The sequence below is a fragment of the Meriones unguiculatus genome, chromosome 19, assembly GCF_030254825.1.
Source record: "Meriones unguiculatus strain TT.TT164.6M chromosome 19, Bangor_MerUng_6.1, whole genome shotgun sequence".
NCBI classification, from domain to species: Eukaryota; Metazoa; Chordata; class Mammalia; order Rodentia; family Muridae; genus Meriones; species Meriones unguiculatus.
This window is the reverse complement of record NC_083366.1, coordinates 38,029,480-38,049,014: the sequence shown is the minus strand read 5'-3', so window position 1 is coordinate 38,049,014 and position 19,535 is coordinate 38,029,480. Positions and strand designations below refer to the sequence as shown.

Sequence of the window (19,535 nt, the reverse complement as noted above, 5' to 3'; positions counted from 1 at the left end):
TCTTAGCATATAGCCATTCCCCTGTGAGCTGCTCTCACTGATCTGTGAATACCTTCTGGGTACCAGGGCAGGCAGCTCCAACATCAGGCCTCCTGATGACCAGGAGCCATGGGAACAGCCCCAGACACCACTCCAAAGCTCAACCCATCTCCCCAGGGAGACAGAACAGAACTCTGGGCTTGCTAGTTCTCCAAGATGGCTGTGCCTAGCAAGTACAGTCTCTGAGCACAATGTCTGGACAGCTGCAGCTCATTAACTTCAGAGCAAGAAAGGCAGTGGTTGAGCAGTTGCCACCAGGATTTTCCCTGGTAAGAGGAGAGCCCCTGGGCTCTTGCAGACTCCAGTTAGTAAACAAAATCATACAAATGAGGAGAGCTGCAAGCTCTCATATTGAAGCTTTTAGAGAGGCCTGTAGAGAGGAATTGAATAAATTACTCAAAGAAATACAGGAAAACACAAACAAACAAATGAAGGAAATCAATAAAATAGTTCAAGATCTGGAAATGAAAATGGAAACAGTAAAGAAAGCAGAAACTGAGGAAATTCTGGAAAGAGAAAACTTAGAGAAGAAAACAGAAACTACAGAGGTAAGCATTGCCAACAGAATATAAGAGATGGAGGAAAGAATTTCTTGTGTAGAAGAAATCCATGCATCGTATATTATATGTATATGTATATATATATATCAAAGAAAATGTTAAATAAAAAAATTCCTGACACAAAACATCCAAGTACATAAGGACACTATGAAAATACAAAAATCTAAGAATAATAGGAATAGAGGCAGAGAGAAGGTTCCTGGTTCCAAGGCCCAGAAAACATTTTCAACAAAATCATTGAAGAAAAATTTTCTAATCTAAAGAAAGAGATGCCTGTATGCATATAAGAGGCCTACAGGGCACCAAATAGATTAGACCAGAAAAGAAAATCCTCCTGCTACATAATAATCAAAGCACTAAATGTACAGAATAAAGAAAAACTATTAAAACTATTTAAAAAACACAAAAACAGGTAACCTATAATAGCAAGCCTATCAGAATCACACCTGACTTTTCAGCAGAGACCATAAAAGCCAGAAGGGCTTGAGCAGACATCTTGCAAACCTTAAGAGACCACAGATGCAAAGCCTCACTACTGTACCACTATACACAGGAAAAATTTTAATCATCATAGATGGAAAAAATATTTCATAACAGAAAAAAACCCAGCCCTAAAGAATATATGAGAAGAAAAACTCCCACCCAGAGAGGTTAACTACCTCCCAAAAGACCACAGGCTATAAATAACTTCACTAAAGCAAACAAAAAATAGACAAGCACATAAAAACACTACCACAACCAACACCAAAATAAAAGGAACAAATATTCCCTTCTCATTAATCTCTCTGATCAACTATGCACTGAACTCTCCAATAAAAAGACATAGTCTAACAGAATAGATGTGTAACCAACATGTAAACCCAACATGCTGCTGCATACAAGAAACACACCTCAGCCACAAAGATAGACATTACCTGAGAGTAAAGGGCTGGAAGAAGGTTTTTCAAGCAAATGGACCTAAGAAGCAAGCTGAAATAGATATTCTAATATCTAATAAAATAGACTTTTAACTAAACTAATCAAAATATATGAGGAAGGATACTTCATACTCATCAAAAGAAAGCTCCACCAAGATGACATCTCAATTCTGAATATCTATGCCCCAAATACAAGGCACTCACATTTGTAAAAGAAACATTAATAAAGCTTAAGCCATACATCAGTCCCCTCACATTAATAGTGGGAGAATTCAACACCCCACTCTTACCAGTGGACAGATCAACAAAACAGAAACAAAACTGAGAAGTAATGACACTAACAGATGTCATGAATCAAATGGACCTAACAGACATCAAAAGAACTTTTCACTCAAACACAAAAAAATATACCTTCTTTACCTCACAGGACTTTCTCCAAAACTGACCATATGATCTGCCACAGAGTAAGACTCAATAGGTACAAGAAGATTGAAATAATCACTTGTATACTATCAGCTCACCATGGATTAAAGCTGGGCCTCAACAACAACAGAAAACATTGACACTGACCAACTCTCTACTCAACAACAACTGGGTCAGAGAAGAAATAAAGAAAGAAATTGAGGACTTCCTAAAATTAAATGAAAATGAAGACACAACATGTCCAATCTTATGGGACACAATGAAAGCAGCGATGAGAGGAAAATTCATTAACTAAAAGCCTTCAAAAAGAAATTTGAGACATCTCATACAATCAACTTAAATCCCTAGGAATAAAAAAAGCAGACACACTCAAAATGGCTGGAAATAATCAAACTCAGGGCTGAAATCAATAAATTAGAAACAGAGAACAATTAAAAGACTTAATGAAACCAAGAGCTACTTCTTTAAGAAAATCAGAGAGATAGACAAACCCTTAGCAAAAATAACTAAAAGGCAGAGAGATGTTATCCAAATCAACAAAATCAGAAATGAAAAGGGGGATATAACAACAGACATTGATGAAATCCAAAATATCGTTAGATCTTAATTCAAAAGCCTCTATACCACAAAATTTGAAAATTTAAATGAAATGGATGATTTTTTAATATATTCCATTTACTAAAGTTGAATAATATCAGGAAAACAAATTAAATAATCCTATATCCCCTAAAGAAATAGAAGCTGTTATCAAAATTCTCCCTTCCAAAAAATGTCCAGGGCCAGATGGGTTTAGCATAGAATTCTACCAGGCCTTTAAAGAAGAGCCAATACTAATACTCTTCAAACTATTCCACAAAAATAGAAATGGAAGGAGTATTACAAAACTCATTCTATGAGACCACAGCCACCTTGATACCTAAACTCAACAAAGAAAGAGAATTCAGACCAATTTTTCTTATGAACATTGATGCAAAAATACTCAATAAAATACTTTGCAAATTAAATCCAAAAACACATCAAAAATATTCACCATGATCAAGTAGGCTTTATACCAGACATGCAGGGGTTATTCAATATACAAAAAATCCATCAATGTAATCTACCATATAAACAAACTGAAAGAAAAAAAACCCACATGACCATCTCATTAGACACTGAAAGAGCATTAAACAAAATCCAACTTTGGTTCATGTTTAAAGTCCTGGAGAGATCAGGGACACAAAGCACATACCTAAACATACTAAAGGCAATATATGGTAAACCTATAACCAACATCAAACTAAAGAGAGAGAAATTTAAATCAATTTCACTGAACTAAGGACAGACAGGCTGCCCACTTTCTCTGTATCTATTCAATATAGTACTTTAAGTCCTAGCTAGAGCAAAAGCAACTAAAGGAGATCAAGGGAATACAAACTGGGAAGGAAGAATTCAAAGCATCAATATTCACAGATGATATGATAGTATATATGAGAAACTCCAAAAATTCTAACAAAGAACTCCTACAGCTAATAAACACCTTCATCAAAGTGGCTGGTCACAAAATTAAATAAAAAGAAAAAAAATCAGTAGCCCCCCCACCCGTATACAAAAGATAAATGGTCTTAGAAAGAAATTAGGGCAACAATATCCTTCACAATAGCCACAAAAAAACATAAAGAATCTTGGTGTAACTCTAATCAAGCAAATAAAAGACTTATGTAAAAAAAAAACCTTCAAGTCTCTGAAGAAAGTAATTTACAAAGACATCAGAAAATGGAAACATCTCCTATATTCATGGAGTGGTAGGATCCACATAGTGAAAACGGCCATCCTACCAAAAGCAATCTACAGATTCAATGCTATCCGCATCAAAATACCAACACAATTCTTTATAGATTTTGAAAGAACAATTCACAACTTCATATGGAAAAACAAAAAAACTCAGAATAGCTAAAACAATCCTGTACAATAAAAGACATTCTGGAGGTATCTCCATCTTTACACTACAGAGTGACAATAATAAAAACTGCATGATACTGGTATAAAAACAGACTGATGGATAAATGGAATCAAATCAAAGACCCAAAAATAAACCCACACACCTTTGCACACCTGATTTTTGACAAAAGAGCCAAAAGCATACAGTGGAAAGAAGATAGCATTTTTAACAAATGGCGCTGGTCTAACTAGATGACCACATGTAGAAAAATGCAAATACATTCATGTATATCACCCCTCACTAAACTAAAGTCCAAGAGGATCAAAGATCTTAACATAAAATCAGACACACTAAACCTGTTAGAAGAAAAAGTAGGGAAGCACCTTGAACTCATTGGCACAGGAGACAACTTCCTGAACAGAACACCAACAGTTCAGGCTCCAAGATTAACAATTAATAAATGAGGTCTCATGAAACTGAAGAGCTTTTATAAAGCAAAGGATGCTGTCAATAGAACAAAATGACAGCTTATAGACTGGAAAAAGATCTTCACCAACCCTACATGTGACAGAGGGCTAATATCCAGACTATATAAAGAACTCAAGAAATTAAACACCAACAAATCAAATAATCTGATTAAGAAATGGGGTACAAATGTAAACAAAGAATTCTCAACAGAGGAATCTTGTATGGCCAATAGGCACTTAAAGAAATGTCCTTAGTCATCAGATAAATGCAAATCAAAACAACACTGAATTTCCATCTTACAACTATCAGAATAGCTAAGATCAAACACGCAAGTTGACAACACATGCTGTAGAAAAAGGGGTAAGCCCCTTCCACTGCTAGTGGGACTGCAAACTAGTACAGACACTTTGGAAATCAATCTGGCCCTTTCTCAGAAAATTGGAAACAACTCAGCTATGTTCATAGCAGCTTCATTCGTAATAGCCAGAAACTGGAAACAACCCAGATGTCCCTCAACTGAAGAATGAATAAAGAAACTGTGGTACATCTATACAATTGAACACTACTCATCTATTAAAACAAGGACATCATGAAATTTGCACGCAAATAGATGGATCTGGAAAACCTAATCCTGAGTGAGGTAACCCAGACCCAGAAAGACGCACATGGTATGTACTCATTTATAAGTGGATATTAACCATATAATACAGGATAACTATACTACAATCCTCAGACCTAAAGAAACTAAGTAACAAGGAGAACCCTGGGGGGCAGTGCTTAATTCTCATTCAGATGGCCAAATAGAATAGACACTTGATGAGGCTGAACATAAGGGACAGGATGGGAGCATTCCATAAATCTCTTCTGAAAAACTCCACCCAACAGAGGATTGAAGCAGATGCTGAGACTCACAGCCAAACATTGTGCAGAACACAGGGAGTATCATGAAAGAATGGGGAAATAGAAATACTCTGGGGGAATGGAGCTCCGCAAGAAGACCAACAGAGCCAACAAATCTATACCCATGGGGTGGGGATGGGGGCGCTGTGAAGATTGGCAAACCAATCAAGACCATACATGGAGAGGACCCAGGCCCTCTGCTCAGATTTAGCCAACAGGCAGATCAGTCCCCTTGTAGGTCATCTAGTAATGGGAGGAGGGGCCATCTCTGACATGAACTCTGTTATCTGCTCTTCAATCATTCCCCTCACCCCCTGCACAGAGGAAGAGAATGCAGGCAGTCCTGAAGAGACTTGATAGACTGGGGTCAGTTGATAAGGACTGAGGGCTCCCTCTTTCTGAGGACTAGGGGATGGGGATGTGGGGGAGAGTGGAAATGGAATGAGATGAGGGATGGGGCTATAATCAGAGTGCAAAATGAAAAAAATAAAAAAAATCAATCCCAAATAGATAAAGGATCTCAACACAAGACCAGATAACACAAACTTGATAGAGCAGAAGGCAATACAGTTGGACTCATTGGCAGAGGAAAAGACTTTCTGAATATGACATGGATAGCACAGGAATTAAGCCCAACAATTGATAAATGGTACCTCACAAAGCTAAAACTTCTGTACAGCAAAGGACATTATGATTAAAGCAAAGAGGCAGCTACAGAATGGGAAAAATCCTTAGTAATTACTCAGCCGCTCGAAAATTTGTATCTAGTAAATTCAACATACTAAAACACTGAATATCAAGAAAACAACCCAATTTAAAAATGGGGTACAGAACTAAAAAGAGTACTCAAAAAACGAAACACGATGTCTGAGAAACAAAAGGTGCTCAACATCTTTAGCTGTCAGGAAAATGCATATTAAAACTACTTGAGATTTCATCTAACCCCAGTTAGAATGGCCAAGATCAAATAACAGTACATGATGGTGAGGATGTGGGAGACGGCCAACATTTATTTATTGCTGAGTGGAGTGCAAATGGGTGGAACTATTATAGAAATCAGTGTGGATGTTATTTAAGAAGCTGAAAATTGATATACCACAAGATCTCCTATACCACTCTTAGGCAATACACCTAAAAGACCCTGTGCCGTGGTACAGAAATACTTGCTCACTTACTATCATTTCTGTTCTATTCATAATAAACAGAAATTTGAAAGAGGCTAGATATCCATCAACTGGTGAATGGATAATGAAAATGTGGTACATTTACACAATGGCACACTATCAGTTATTAAGAGAAATTAACTTATGGAATTTTCAGATAAATTGATGGAGTTAAAAACAATTACCTTGAGTGAGGTAACCTAAACCCCAAAAAGGCAAATATTGGATGTTTTGTTTTATATGTGACTGTCATATTTTTAACTTTAGATATGTGTGTTTTGATTTCAATAACCACAGATGTTAGGTAGTTGGTAAGGGACCAGGAGGGAGGAGGGAATCTTCCAAGGAAGGTGTAATGAGTATAGTGTTACAAGTAGGTAGAGGGGAAACTACATAGGAGGATTACCTGGCAGGGAGGATGAGAGGGAATGATAAAGAAGGAAATATAGGAAGGAAGGAGCTAACACTAAAGCCCCACACACACCTTTTTTTTTTTTTTTTTTTTTTCAAAAAGCAGCAAGGAAACCTACACTCTAGAAGCTTCTTAAAAATACACATATTTAAAAAGAAAATAAATGGAATCACCATATACTCAGGAGACAATGCCCGAACTAGATATCTTTTGCCACCAAGTAAAAATTTCAGTGCCAGGAATGAGTTACATCTTTTTTGAGTTGTTGGCTAAAGAGGCCCCATAGCTCCCTCCTCTAAACATTGCAGCTTATTTCCAAGGTTACCGGTTATTCTTCAAAATCTGATGGTAAGACTCGATTAGTAAAGAGGCAACTTATGTCATCAAACATGGAGAAATTGAGCTGGTCTTCAATTAGAAGTTTAACCACTACTTGGGTGTAGAAAAAAAAAAAAGGAGAAAAGTAAGCAATTTCTCTCAACTAAAATTCCTGTGGCCTACAACACTGACCTGCCTGCAAAACATATTTGTGCAATAGTGGCACAAATGTTATGGGAGCGATCAGCCAGTTTTTTATTGGATTTATGGCACATTCCATAAGAGGAAACCTATATACTACACTAAAGTGGCCGAGAACCCACTGCAAAGAAAATGGAGACCTAGGGGAAAACAAATATTATTATTCTGCTAAATGAACATAGAAATAAAATGACTCCTAGTGACATATTGCTATACACATAGAGCATCACTTGATGCTTCTCAGAGAAGCTTCTTGCAATAGATGGTAATTAACACAGAGACCCACAACTTGACAATGGGCAGAGTGCGAAACATTGGAACACTCAACCCTAAATGGGGTGTCTTCATCAAACCCCTGCCCTCAAGGCTCAGAGATCTATGAGGAGGCAGAAAGACTGTATAAGGCAGAGGTGATGGACAACTCCACAGAAACAGTGTCTTCCAGGCACAACAGAACTGATATGTAGATGAACTTGAAGAGAATGTAATAGCACACAAGACCGGTACTGGTTCAAGGAGAAAGGTAGAAAAAAAGTCCCAACCCTAACCAAGAGCTATTTGCAATTGATATCCTGCTGCAAAAGGGAATAGCAGTTTTCTCCAATGGAGTTTCACTGAGAAGTTTAACTGTTGGAAAGGACTTGTACCCAGTTGTAGTCTGCTTAAGGTTTCAAAAGCTCAAGACAGGTCCAGCCTCTCTCTGTGTCTCTCTGTCTCTGTCTCTGTCTCTGTCTCTGTCTCTGTCTCTCTCTCTCGCCTTCCCTCCTGCCCTCCCTCCTGCCTGCAGATCAGGATGTAAAACTCACAGCTCCTTCTCCTGTGCAGTTCCTCTCCCTGAGCTAAACCTCTGAAGCTATAAGCAAAGCCCAATTAAATACAATGTCTTGGTCTCTTCATAGCAATGGATAAATAACTAAGGCACTGGTGTAATGAGAATGCTCTGAAACCGTGGTGATGGATTATGACTATGAACATATAGAAAGCCACTGTGGTTACATTTTTAATCAATGACTTGAAATACAAGTGAATTTTATCTCAATACAATGGTCAAAACCCATTGACCTCCACCTCCATGCCGCTCCCTGAGAGGATTACCACTGAGGAGAGGATCAGGCCTTTCTGATGTCACTGAACTAGAGCAACTGGGATTCTAGCACCAGCTTGTTGACCTCAGGCTCGTGGTAAGTGCTTTCCTTTCCACAAATTTTGCCTTCTTTATTTGATAATGTGGCCGTACCAGTCATTGTGGCACACACCTTTAATCCTAGTGCTCAGGAGGCAGAGGCAGGTGGAACTCTGAATTTCAGGCCAGCCTGTTCTACATAACAAGTTCTAAAACAGCCGAAGCTACATAGAGAAACCCTGTCTCAAAAAACAAAAACAATAACAACAACAAGAAAAAACAAACAAACAAACAATGAAGGAAAGAGAAAATGTGTCCATGGTGTTTGGTTGTTTTCGCTGTAACATTACATGATTTAAAGAATTTTTAAAGAGAAGTTTATAATTAAGTGAGGATGGAGGCAGCTTGGAAATGTTTAAAGTAATGCTACTGCTAGAGTAGCTTAGCCTGGAGCAGAGCAATTTTAAAAATGGCATTAGTGCGTTCTTTGATTAACTTGCATTACTGGCTGAGAGGCAGAGAAAATCCATCTTCCTTTGGTTTGATGAGAAGCACTGTAAGTGTGTTTCCATGATTGTTTTGCTCCACTCAAAGCGAATGACTTCAGGGTTCTCATTTGGAGCAGACCCCTCTGCAGTCTCCAGTTCTGTGATGCTAACTCAGGAGGCTGATGGAGCAGTGGTGGATATGGGAAAAGGGAAGATGCTCCCAGAGGTAACGCATGCGCTCAGCATGAGAATGAGGAGCAGAAACAATAAAGCCTCTGGTAAAGAGATAGATGAACCCAGGAAACTACAATTAGATGGTATCCTAAGTGTCACTGCAACCCAAGTAATAAGACTCGACTGTGGTTCTAATGTGTCCCTCAAGTTCCTGTGTCATGAAGACAGTCCTTTTGCCACAGTGTTAGAATCTGGGGCCTGATAAGAGGTTTTTTCCCCTCAAATGGATTAATGTCATGTTACGGAATGACACAGCAGGAAGCATGACACTTGGGTCATTCATTTGGACTTTGGGCCTCCAGAACTCTGAGACAACTATACTTCTGTTCTTTATCACCTGTATTGTTCTGTTTTTAGTACCACCAGACAGTGGAAGATGCTTTAGGTAAATTTTGTGAGGTGTGTGCATGCATGCGTGTGCGTGCGTGCATGCGTGTGTGTGTGGGGGGCCTAAGCACAGGACCTTGTGAGTGCTAGACAAAATTTTCTATCACTGAGTTACATTCCCAGCTCTGAAGACAAAATATAAAGCAGACAGAACCTTTACTATTGGATCAGGCTTGTAAGTGAGCAGGCACAAGAATATTTCCACAAATCAAGAGAATGAAGACTTGGAATAGCACATCAATAAAAGAAAATATGACTATTCTAAAGAGGAAAGAAGGGTTTGGAAAGTATTACTGGGCAGTCCTCATGCATTAGGATAACACGTTTGTTTTTTGCAAATGAAACCGAAGACTTCCCCATCTGTGAGTCATGCTCACATTGGCTGTCACTTTTTTGATCATCAGTCTCATCTGAGCTGGTGAGCATCTTTACCCTCACTCTGTGATCAGGAATGCCAAGCTCTGTCTCAGTGAGAGAGCCAAGGCCACAGGAGCAGCTAACAGTTCAGCTGAAACTTAAGACTTTTCCCTTCCTAAAGATTCTGAAGGCCATTATTTGTAATGTACATTTCAATATGCCAAGGACATTTTGTTTGATGTCCTAGCTACCTCAGGCAGAGCAGGTATTGTTAAACACTAACTGTTAATGAGTACCTTGAAGCACAGAGAGACCAATTAGCCACGTTGCCAGCTCAGTGGCTGCGTATTCCAGGATGCATGTGTTGCTTTGCTCTTTTTAAGATGGCACGAGTTCTTAACCACTGTATTTAACAGGGATAGAATTTCTGAATGGGTGACCAGGCAAGTGAAGTTCTGGTATGGCACTCAGAATGTGAGATTCTGTTGACGGCTGGCCACAATGATTCCATTAACCATTTACTCACTGATGATTCTGAGATTAATCTCAAGTGTTTACTAATGAGAATCATGTTAGGTTTCAAAACCTGGGACAAACAGGCTGAGGTGCCTAGTTAACATATCAAAGAGAACCTTGGCCTCCAGGTTCTCCCTACATCCCTCATCCCTACTTGTTACAGGGGGCTCCCGGCCTACCCCACCTCTTACCCTGAACTCTACAGCCCACGGGGCTGAACTGCTCTTCCCTATATAATCCAACAGTTTTGATTACCTATCCTCTTTGTACCTTTGGGTCTCCCGGCTGCTGTACCTAGTTCCCCTGATCACCCTCTCCCTCTCCTTTCCCCTGTCCCCACATGGCCCAGCTCAGTCTGGTCATGTCCACTCTGGACTCTGCCAGATGTCCTTGCCTCTGGATATGCTCTCCTACATCTCTTCTGGACATGCTTCTCCTCCACCCTACCTAGGACCACTCACGTTCCTTTTCCTTTTATATTTCTTTTTTTCCCCATTCAAATCATAGGTAAAAGCTCAGGTGGAAGGTAAGAACATGTACAATTTAAAAACACTAATCTTCTCGGGCATTGAAAGCGCAGTGTGATCTACCCAGACGTTAATCTCTAGAGCGCAGCTTACATGTTGCGTCCATTAAGGGTAGAGGAGTTGTGTTTGTTAACTTTAGAGGCAACAAGAATACTTGGAAGTGACTTTTTTTTGAGCAAATGTGTGTTTGTGTGCATAATTTCATGTTCACCTAGTCCTCTTACTTCCTAATTGTCATGCAGAAGCCAATGTTAGATCCAAAAAGACACTATGGGCTGGGCCTAGTATATTCTCTAGGAGGAATTCTTAGCTAGGAGACAGTCTCCTCATTATTCTACAGAATTCACGTAGCCATTCTGTGCAGGTTTTTCATTGTCATTAAATCAGAATAACATGCCCAACCTGTCTTTAAATCTGTCAAGTGGTGTGACCATTTAAGCTGAACAAGAGTACCTGGTTTCCATCTGAAAGTCCCCAAATCTCTGATGAGATCAAAATGATTCCCAAAGCCTTTTTCATTCACTGGAGTTTCTCCATGTAAGTAGGAAATACAACCTCCTCCCCAAGCCCCATTTTCTGGTTTTCTTCTCCTGTGACAGGTGGGCTTTCTGTTCACTAAGCTTCCACTCTCTTACTTTTGGACAACATAGCTTTTTCTAGAAAAGTCAAATTCAAGGTGCAAATGGTTCCATGTGGCACTGAGACCTATTGCACGGAAACAGCCTGTGGAGGGGCAGGTTTAGTGATAACTGTGACTCCCTGAAATTTCCTCCTTTGGAAAATAGTATTAGTGTTTCCCTCTTAACCAAGAGATGTGAAATTTGTGTCACCATAACCAATGTGTGAGGGTGTGTACTTTGTGGGGAGAGAACTTTACCCAGATCTCTGTTTTGGAGGCAGAAAATGGGGCAGCCTCATCTGTTCATTTCTGTCTGTTTTCTACAGGAAAACACAGTAGAAGGGAGTAAGCACTCAGCCAGAGAGATCAGACCTTCCTTCTTTAAAAAGTGTTTGTTGTTGTTGTTGTTGTGTGTGTGGACATGGGGGTACATGGCATGAGGAGGGCACATGTGGGTTCTGGGGGTTCAGCTAGGTCATTAGGCTTGCGCTACAAGCACCTTTACCCCCTGTATCATCTCACTGGCTTCCGTGTCTTTTTATTCTGTAGAGACAGTGCCTCAGTATATTGCACAGGATGCTATAAACTTGTGGGTTCCACAATCTCCACCATCCAAATGCTGATACTTCAGGTATGTGCTAAAGTGCTTAGCAATCTGTTCTTTTATTCCAACAACTTGTTCTAAAGTGCTAGGTCTCTCTATAATATCAGCACTAGTCCCTTTTCCAGGGTGATACTCAGAGCTGATTCACCTGTATTAGACTGTGGCTTGTAATGGAGAATAAGCTTTCGGTATAAGAATCTATGGAGGGTCACATTCACACTGTACCCAACTATAGAAGTAAGACTTCTGACAGATTCTGGGTGTTCAATATTAAGGATGTAAATCAAAGACATAGGATGTTTACATGACAGAGAACAATTAAGGAGTTGTCTTAGAAGATATAGATCTTAAAATCATAATGCTGAATGAAAACATGATGTTGCAAGCAATGCGTTATTATTGATGTATATTTAAAACCTTCACATGGGAAAACACTGGAAAGGTGATGGTGGAAACAGTGCAGCTTTGGAATCTCTTTGAGTTTTCCCCCAAAATACACACACACACTACGTAGCTGACTAGCAAAGCCCACAAAAAAACAGTTAAAACAAAATTAGGAACCCCCATTAACAGAATGCAGTATTATGTAAAGATGACTTATCCACATCTGTGCCAAAGGAGAGTCCAGAGGTGTCAGACAGGTTTCCAGAGCTGATTGGAAGTCTGAGTCAGTCAACCAGAAGATGGCAACTGAGCCCAGGAGAAGGTTACCACAGCCCTTAAGGTCAGAAAAATTAAGGGGTTAGAGTAATCTGAAGCTCATAATCTCTGGGAACTGGACCCCCAGATCAATTCTGAACAGGGTCCACACTCAGTGGAAACTGCTGAGCTGCTTAAAAGTAGAGTTAAAGGAAGCTCTTGGTAAAAGTGGGCAGGGAAAAGATGCAGAAAGTTGAAGCAGCCAGCATCCTGTACGTGATACACTGCACAGAAGCAACGAAGATGGGGTTCTGAACATTCAGAAACATTATCTGATGCCACCTCTAAGAGTTTCTGAGGAATAATTTCACAAAAAAATTAAGCAACAGAAATGTATCTAGGTCAACTCCCATACAAAGCTATTATAAGAAGAAATAAAAAAGAATAACATTCCTACAGATAGTAAAAGCATGCCAGAAATCATGCCAAAAGAAGAGATTAAAATAGTGTCTCAAAATGAGAGAAGTCATTAATAAAATGATATAACACATAAAAGAAGAGAAGAAATCCAAGTTGGAAAAAACTTGGATAAAAAAATCAGGGAAAATGGAAATTATTTTAAAAAATGAAGTTTAAACTAGAATGAGCACACCAAGAAGGAAAGCATAGACAGTCTTCAGAGAAATCAGAGATGAAAGAAGGGAGGAACTTAGTAAGACATGAAGAGGGTAGGGATGCCAGTGAGAGCACTTGGTTAGTGTACATGGCATTCTGGGTTCCACTCTAGCATTCAGCACACCCACAAAGAGAGAGAAGGGGATTCAAAAGGGAGGCAAAGTATCAGACAGGTCATGAAGAAGCAATATATGGATAAGAGGAAATCCATGAAGAAACTCAAACCAAGGAAACTGAAGAAATAAAAAGCCCTTCCTTCAATTAGAGAAAGCACATACTTAAAACTACTGCGTGCTTGATAACATGAACATTCAGGATAGAACACTTTCTGCTTAGATTGCTAACTTCCACAGAAAACTATCTTTTGAAATGCCTGGCAAACATAGCAAGTGACTTACAAGAAAAAACAAAAACAAAAACAAAAAACACCTTAGACCTACATTAAGTTTTAAACTTATTTTTCATTTTAAAATATTTATTTTTATTTTATGTGTATGAGTGGTTTGTCACATATGTGCACCATGTGTGTCCCTGGTGCCCAGGGAACAGGAGTTGTAGACATTCATGAGATCCCTGATGTGGGTTCTGAGAACCAGACTCTAGACCACTGCAAGGGCAACAAGTGCTCTTAACTGCTGAGCCATCTCTCCCACGCCATCCTCCCACTCCTCTCCCGCCTCCTGGCTCCTCCCCTCTTTTCTGTCCTCTGGCTCCTCCCTGCTCAACATTGTGTATAATTGCTTAATTTTGTCCTGTTTACACAAGAGTTGAGACAGGATGCTTAGAATGAGTATCACAATGCAATATCCGGATTGAAACCAGAGAGTTGGGGGTGGAGTGGGGGAGAAATCAGTATTTGAATGAACAAGGGTAAGGTGTATACATTAAAAAAAATTATACTAACAATTGAGGGAATGGCCAAACAAAGACTGACCTACTTGAGACCCATCCATGGGAGAGAACCAGTCCCTGACACTATTAATGTTACTCTGCTATGCTTGCAGACAGAAGCCTAGCCTAACTCCTCGGAGAGGCTTCACCCTGCACTTGAAGATAGATGTAGAGATTCACAGCCAAACATTAGACAGAGATCTGGAAGTCCTATGGAATAGTTGGGGGAAAAATTGAGGGAACCGGTGGGGTCAAGGACTCCACAAGAAGACCTACAGAGTCAACTAACTTGGGCCTTTGGGGGCTCACAGAGACTGAACCACCAAACAAAGAGCATGCACAGACTGGTCTTAGGCCCCCTGCACATATGTAGTAGATGCCCAGCTTGCTCATTCTATGGGTCCCCCAACAACTGGAATGGGGACCCTCTCTGACTCTGATGCCTGCCTTTGGATTCCGTTCTCCTTGCTGTGCTACTTTGTCTGGTAGGATGTGCCTAGTCCTGCAAGGACTTAATGTGCCAGGGTGGGTTAGTACCCTTGGGGAAACTCCCCCTTCTCTTAGGAGAAGGAGAGAGAAAAATGGAGAGAAGAGTTGTGAGGAGGGACTGGGAAAAGAGGGGTCTGTAATCAGGATATAAAGCAAATTAATTAATTAATTAATTAATTAATCAATGGGAAAAACTCCAAGTACCCAGGCTTTAGTCTTGATATTAAAACTTGTCACAAAACAGAACAAAAATACCAAATAATAACAAAAGCAACAACAACAAAACACAGATTCCTAAGAAGAATAACTGATTTTAAGCCTCACGAATGTACGTGACAAGTTGGAATACCTGGTTATTCCAGTTACTGAGGAAGTTCTGTGAGGTTATTTGAGCTCATAATCAAATTGAAGAAGAGATTCTGCCCTTCTGGTCAAAGAACGGGTATTTGAGCTTAGGATAATGGTCAGAATAATGGTTGCAATTGACTGAAATATCTCAGGTATGTTTAAATCATGACTTAGTAGCATTTTAAAGAAAATGATTACTTTGGGATAATAGCAGAAAACCAGTACACTCTCTTGAAAACTGTTAAGTTAAAAAAAGAGAGAGAGAATAATTTGTTCTGATTTTTTAAATTAAACTAAGTACTATAAGAAAATATTCATATAAGATGATGAGGGAACAGGTCAAGTATACTTCAATGAAGAAATGATCGGTTATGCTACAAATTAATATCCTTGGAAGGTGTCCCCTTCTCTGAGGAGAAAGGGAAGAGGGGAGGGGAGGGAGGAAAGGGAAGCTAGAGGGACTGGGAGGAAGGGGAAGCTCTGATGGTGATGTAAATAAATTAATAAATTAATGAAAAAATGATCAGTTAAAATGTTCCAATGATGTATCACTCAATAAGCTGATACATCTTACCATGAAGTATCAACAGCCACCAGAGTTGCAGAGAGGAAAGAGGAAGAAAGGCAGGGAGGGAGCAAGGTATGGGAAGGTGATAGAAAGAGCAGACAAAAATGGAGACAGAGAGAGAGAGAGAGAGAGAGAGAGAGAGAGAGAGAGAGAATGAGAATACCATGTATCATTTTGCCAAAGGAATCAAACTGGAGCGTTCAAGCTGAGGTTCCAGGTCCTAGAAACTGGAGAGCTCAGAAAGAACATGTTCAGTTACACTGTAGGCAGAAAAATCCCAGGCTTTGGAAAGCCTTCCAGGACAAAGTTCACAGGTAAATTTTATGAGAAAGGAAAAGATAAAAAGCTATGTTGTAGATTGTAATAGACCCGGGAGACACATCAGAAATGTAAAATGAGGACAAGAAGATAGTTATGCTAAGTCTGTAAATAAACATGAAAAAAAAATACTACAAAGTATAGATGTTTTCTTTTGCAGGTAGGTAGAAGGGCCATGACGGTACAGAGCATGTGGGTGGGACCTCTGTGGAGGATAATTATCTGTTCTTTCTGACCTGGGCTGTTTACACGGGGGCTTAACTTTAAAAACAAACAAACAAAAAACAACCACATGTTCATTTTATGTGATTTCTACATCTGTTTTCATTTACCCCAGAAATAGTTTTAAAACTTGGTAACAAAATAACTACAGCTTACTTAGGTTCATATGAGTGAATGTGTAAGTATTAAATCCTGCAGAAACAATAGTCACTAAGTTTGTTTCTCTTTATGGAAGTTGGTAGAAAATAGAACTGGGGCAGACAGAGCCAGAAGGTGTTTCAAGTTTATCTGCCATAATTTAATTTCACCAAAGACTTGATATAAATATAATGAAATCTTAACAATGATCCATGGAGACATTATAAGCAGGTGTGTGTATACTATTGTCTCCAAGTCTTTCTTTTGGAGTTCTAAATATCTTTTCTGGTAAATGAATATTAGGAACAATACTATTCTCAAAAATTATATATATATATTTTTGCTTTTGACAGGGGGTACTTATTAAATCAAATATACAATCACTGTTAAGCTCAATACCATGCTTACAAAAAAAAAATAGTGTCAGTTTTCTTGATGAATTAGTTTCTACTAAGAGAAAGAAAATTTGACTCCCAAATACATAACTATTGTGTATAAAGAAAATAGGGTAAATATTTTCTTTCTGCTGAGTCTGAAAAACAAATACAGAGCTTTCCAAAAGCACTTATGAGTTCCTTGGTTTCCAGAATGGGTGAGAAAATGAACTGGGATCCTGGTAAAGCGAATGGGGTGTCCCAGGTATGTTCCCATTTGCAGTTCTGAGATCAGAAATCCTCCCAGCCTAATGTCTGTATTAGCAGAACTGTGTGTGTGTGTATGTGTATGTGTGTGTGTACAAGTAAACAGAATTTTTAATTATTTTGACTTCTTATTGGCTAAGGTGATTATCATCAGGTGGGAAAATCATTACTATTGTGACTCGCTAATGATAAACTGCCATTCAACGTTTTCTCCCTAAATGGCCACAGTGATGCCCACCATGATAGAGAATGCAGAAACTATCTAAAATGGACATTTTGTTTCAGTCACTGCAAATGCCATGAGAATATCAATCTAAGGAAAGCACAGTCAAATTCTGCTCCGTAAGGCTCCCCAGGGAACAAGCTCCATCTTGGGGACTCACAGAGTAGACAATCAGACACAGAGCCCAGGCTTGCAGACTTACCAGGCAGGTAGCTGCAGAGTCTCTTCATCACCACCTGGACTGAGGAGTTGTGAACTTCAGCCAGCTGCTCAATCAGAGATACTGCCACCACACACCCTGAAGGGAACAGAAGAGCATGTCAGCTGCTCACCTGGGGTTGGAGGGTCTAGGGAAGGAAAGCAGAAAGACTGGGTACTTTAGGACACCAACTGAGGCACAAAATGTCCCTTGCTCTTGCCTTTAGACATCTATTGCGTACCTAAACGCACTGGGATTTGAAGAGAAATAAGATATGCAAGTAGAAGACTGTGGCTTGGGGGCTCAGAAAGTCAGGGGTTGTCAGAGTAGCTTCTCTCTTGTGAGCTTTGTGACCTTGGGGAAGTAATTATTCTGTCTTAATATCCAGAGAAATTAAGAGAAAGAAAGGATGCTTAAATGCGATAGGGTGAGGAAAGTTGTACATAATCCATAGCTACTAGCTTCTCAGATCTTTACTTGTTCCTCGGCAGTAGACGTCTTCATTATCACTCCCACCCCACAACATCGTGGCCTGTGACCTAGAGTCAGATTTTTAATTTTGGAACAGTAGCAGAACTTTCCCAGAAGACCTAGGATTTAGCTCTGACTTTACAACCTTGGACTCAATATATCTTCCCTGTTTAAGTCTTGGTTTCTGTATAAAGCAGGAGATAAGACATTTTCTACAGTGCAACAGTGATGATCAACTGGGATCATAATGTGCCTTTGAAAAGCAGCACCTTGAGAAACATCCCAGGCCATAAAACTAACACTAGACAGTATGAACCAAATATGCTGAGTGTGTGGAAGAAAACTTGGGCACATTGGGAATGTATTCTTTCTCTCACTTTGGTATAGAATAAGTATTACTCCCCAGGCTTGCAGAGCTCATGTTTCAAGAAGATTCTATTCCTTGCTTCAATCTACTAAACTGGGTAGAAACATCCTTGATATGTAAGTGTGTTAGAAGTTGCTAGACTTCATTCACATATTAAAAAAAAAAAAAAAAAAAAAAAAAAAAAAAAAAAAAAGAAGCGGGCATATGCCAGCAGATTTGTAGCACAGAAGTTCCACATGAAGAAGCTAACTAGAAGTGAGAATGAGAAGACAGGTGATCAGGGCCCCCGACTTGCGGGTGTGTTTGGTAGCATTAACTCTCAAGACTAACTGACTGTATTTTCTAATGAATTCACCATCTTTGATGGTTCTCTTACATTGCCATGCATTTAGTAGCTGATACTGATTAGCATTCTATGACCTAAAAAGCATTTTCACATATATTTGTTCTGTTTTAAAAATTTAAACACAATGCCATCTCATTTTAGAAAACAGGATATTAAACAGGATAGCAAGATAATAAACCACTCATCTTAGCTGGCAGGACCAATTGCACCTTTCTTTTGAGTATATCAAACATATTAAAAAAATCTAAACTGTAAATGGTAATAAGTAGTTTTACTACAGTGTAGTAAGAGGCTGCAGTGCAGTTGAGGAGGAAAAGGCTTTGAACAAAAGAAAGCACAGGGTTCAAATACTAGATCAGCCAGTGGCAGATGTTGTGACTTTGACTGGGATGTCTACCTTTTGAAATTTCAGTCTTGAGTTTAGAGTGAACTCTGCATTCCTTAACAATGGAGTGGGGTCTCCCTGTCTTTGTGATTGGCACGGTGCCTGTTCATAACATAGGTGCAAGAGTTGTTTACTGGCTTGAAACGGGCCTATTCGAGAGCTTGTCGGGGAAGTTTGGTCACCAGTTGCTGAGCGGTTTTCCTGGGAAATGGTTCATGGTTACTTCTACAGCTCTACTATCTTACTGGTCTATTTCGGTTTTCACCTCTGGACAACAGGTCATCCCTTGAGCCAAATGGCAGAATCTATGGGAAACAGGCACCATGTGCCACTCCCAATCCAACCAGCACGTAGTGGAGAGTGCTCTGAATCCCCTCTTGTGCAATCAGTGGGCTGCACTGATTGATGCCCAGGGTGGACTAAAAGCAGGGTGCACAT

The 19,535-nt window shown here is 39.5% G+C and overlaps 1 protein-coding gene across 1 annotated transcript in view; it reads right to left on the bottom strand.

Annotated features, from left to right (window-relative positions):
* The window catches only part of Aoah (acyloxyacyl hydrolase), a 226,754-nt gene that overhangs the window by 185,541 nt on the left and 21,678 nt on the right, over positions 1-19,535 (bottom strand). Inside the window, exon 2 of the mRNA XM_060372382.1 lies at positions 17,532-17,627. Within this exon, the coding sequence (XP_060228365.1) occupies positions 17,532-17,627 (96 nt within the window). The remainder of the gene's footprint in view (positions 1-17,531; positions 17,628-19,535) is intronic.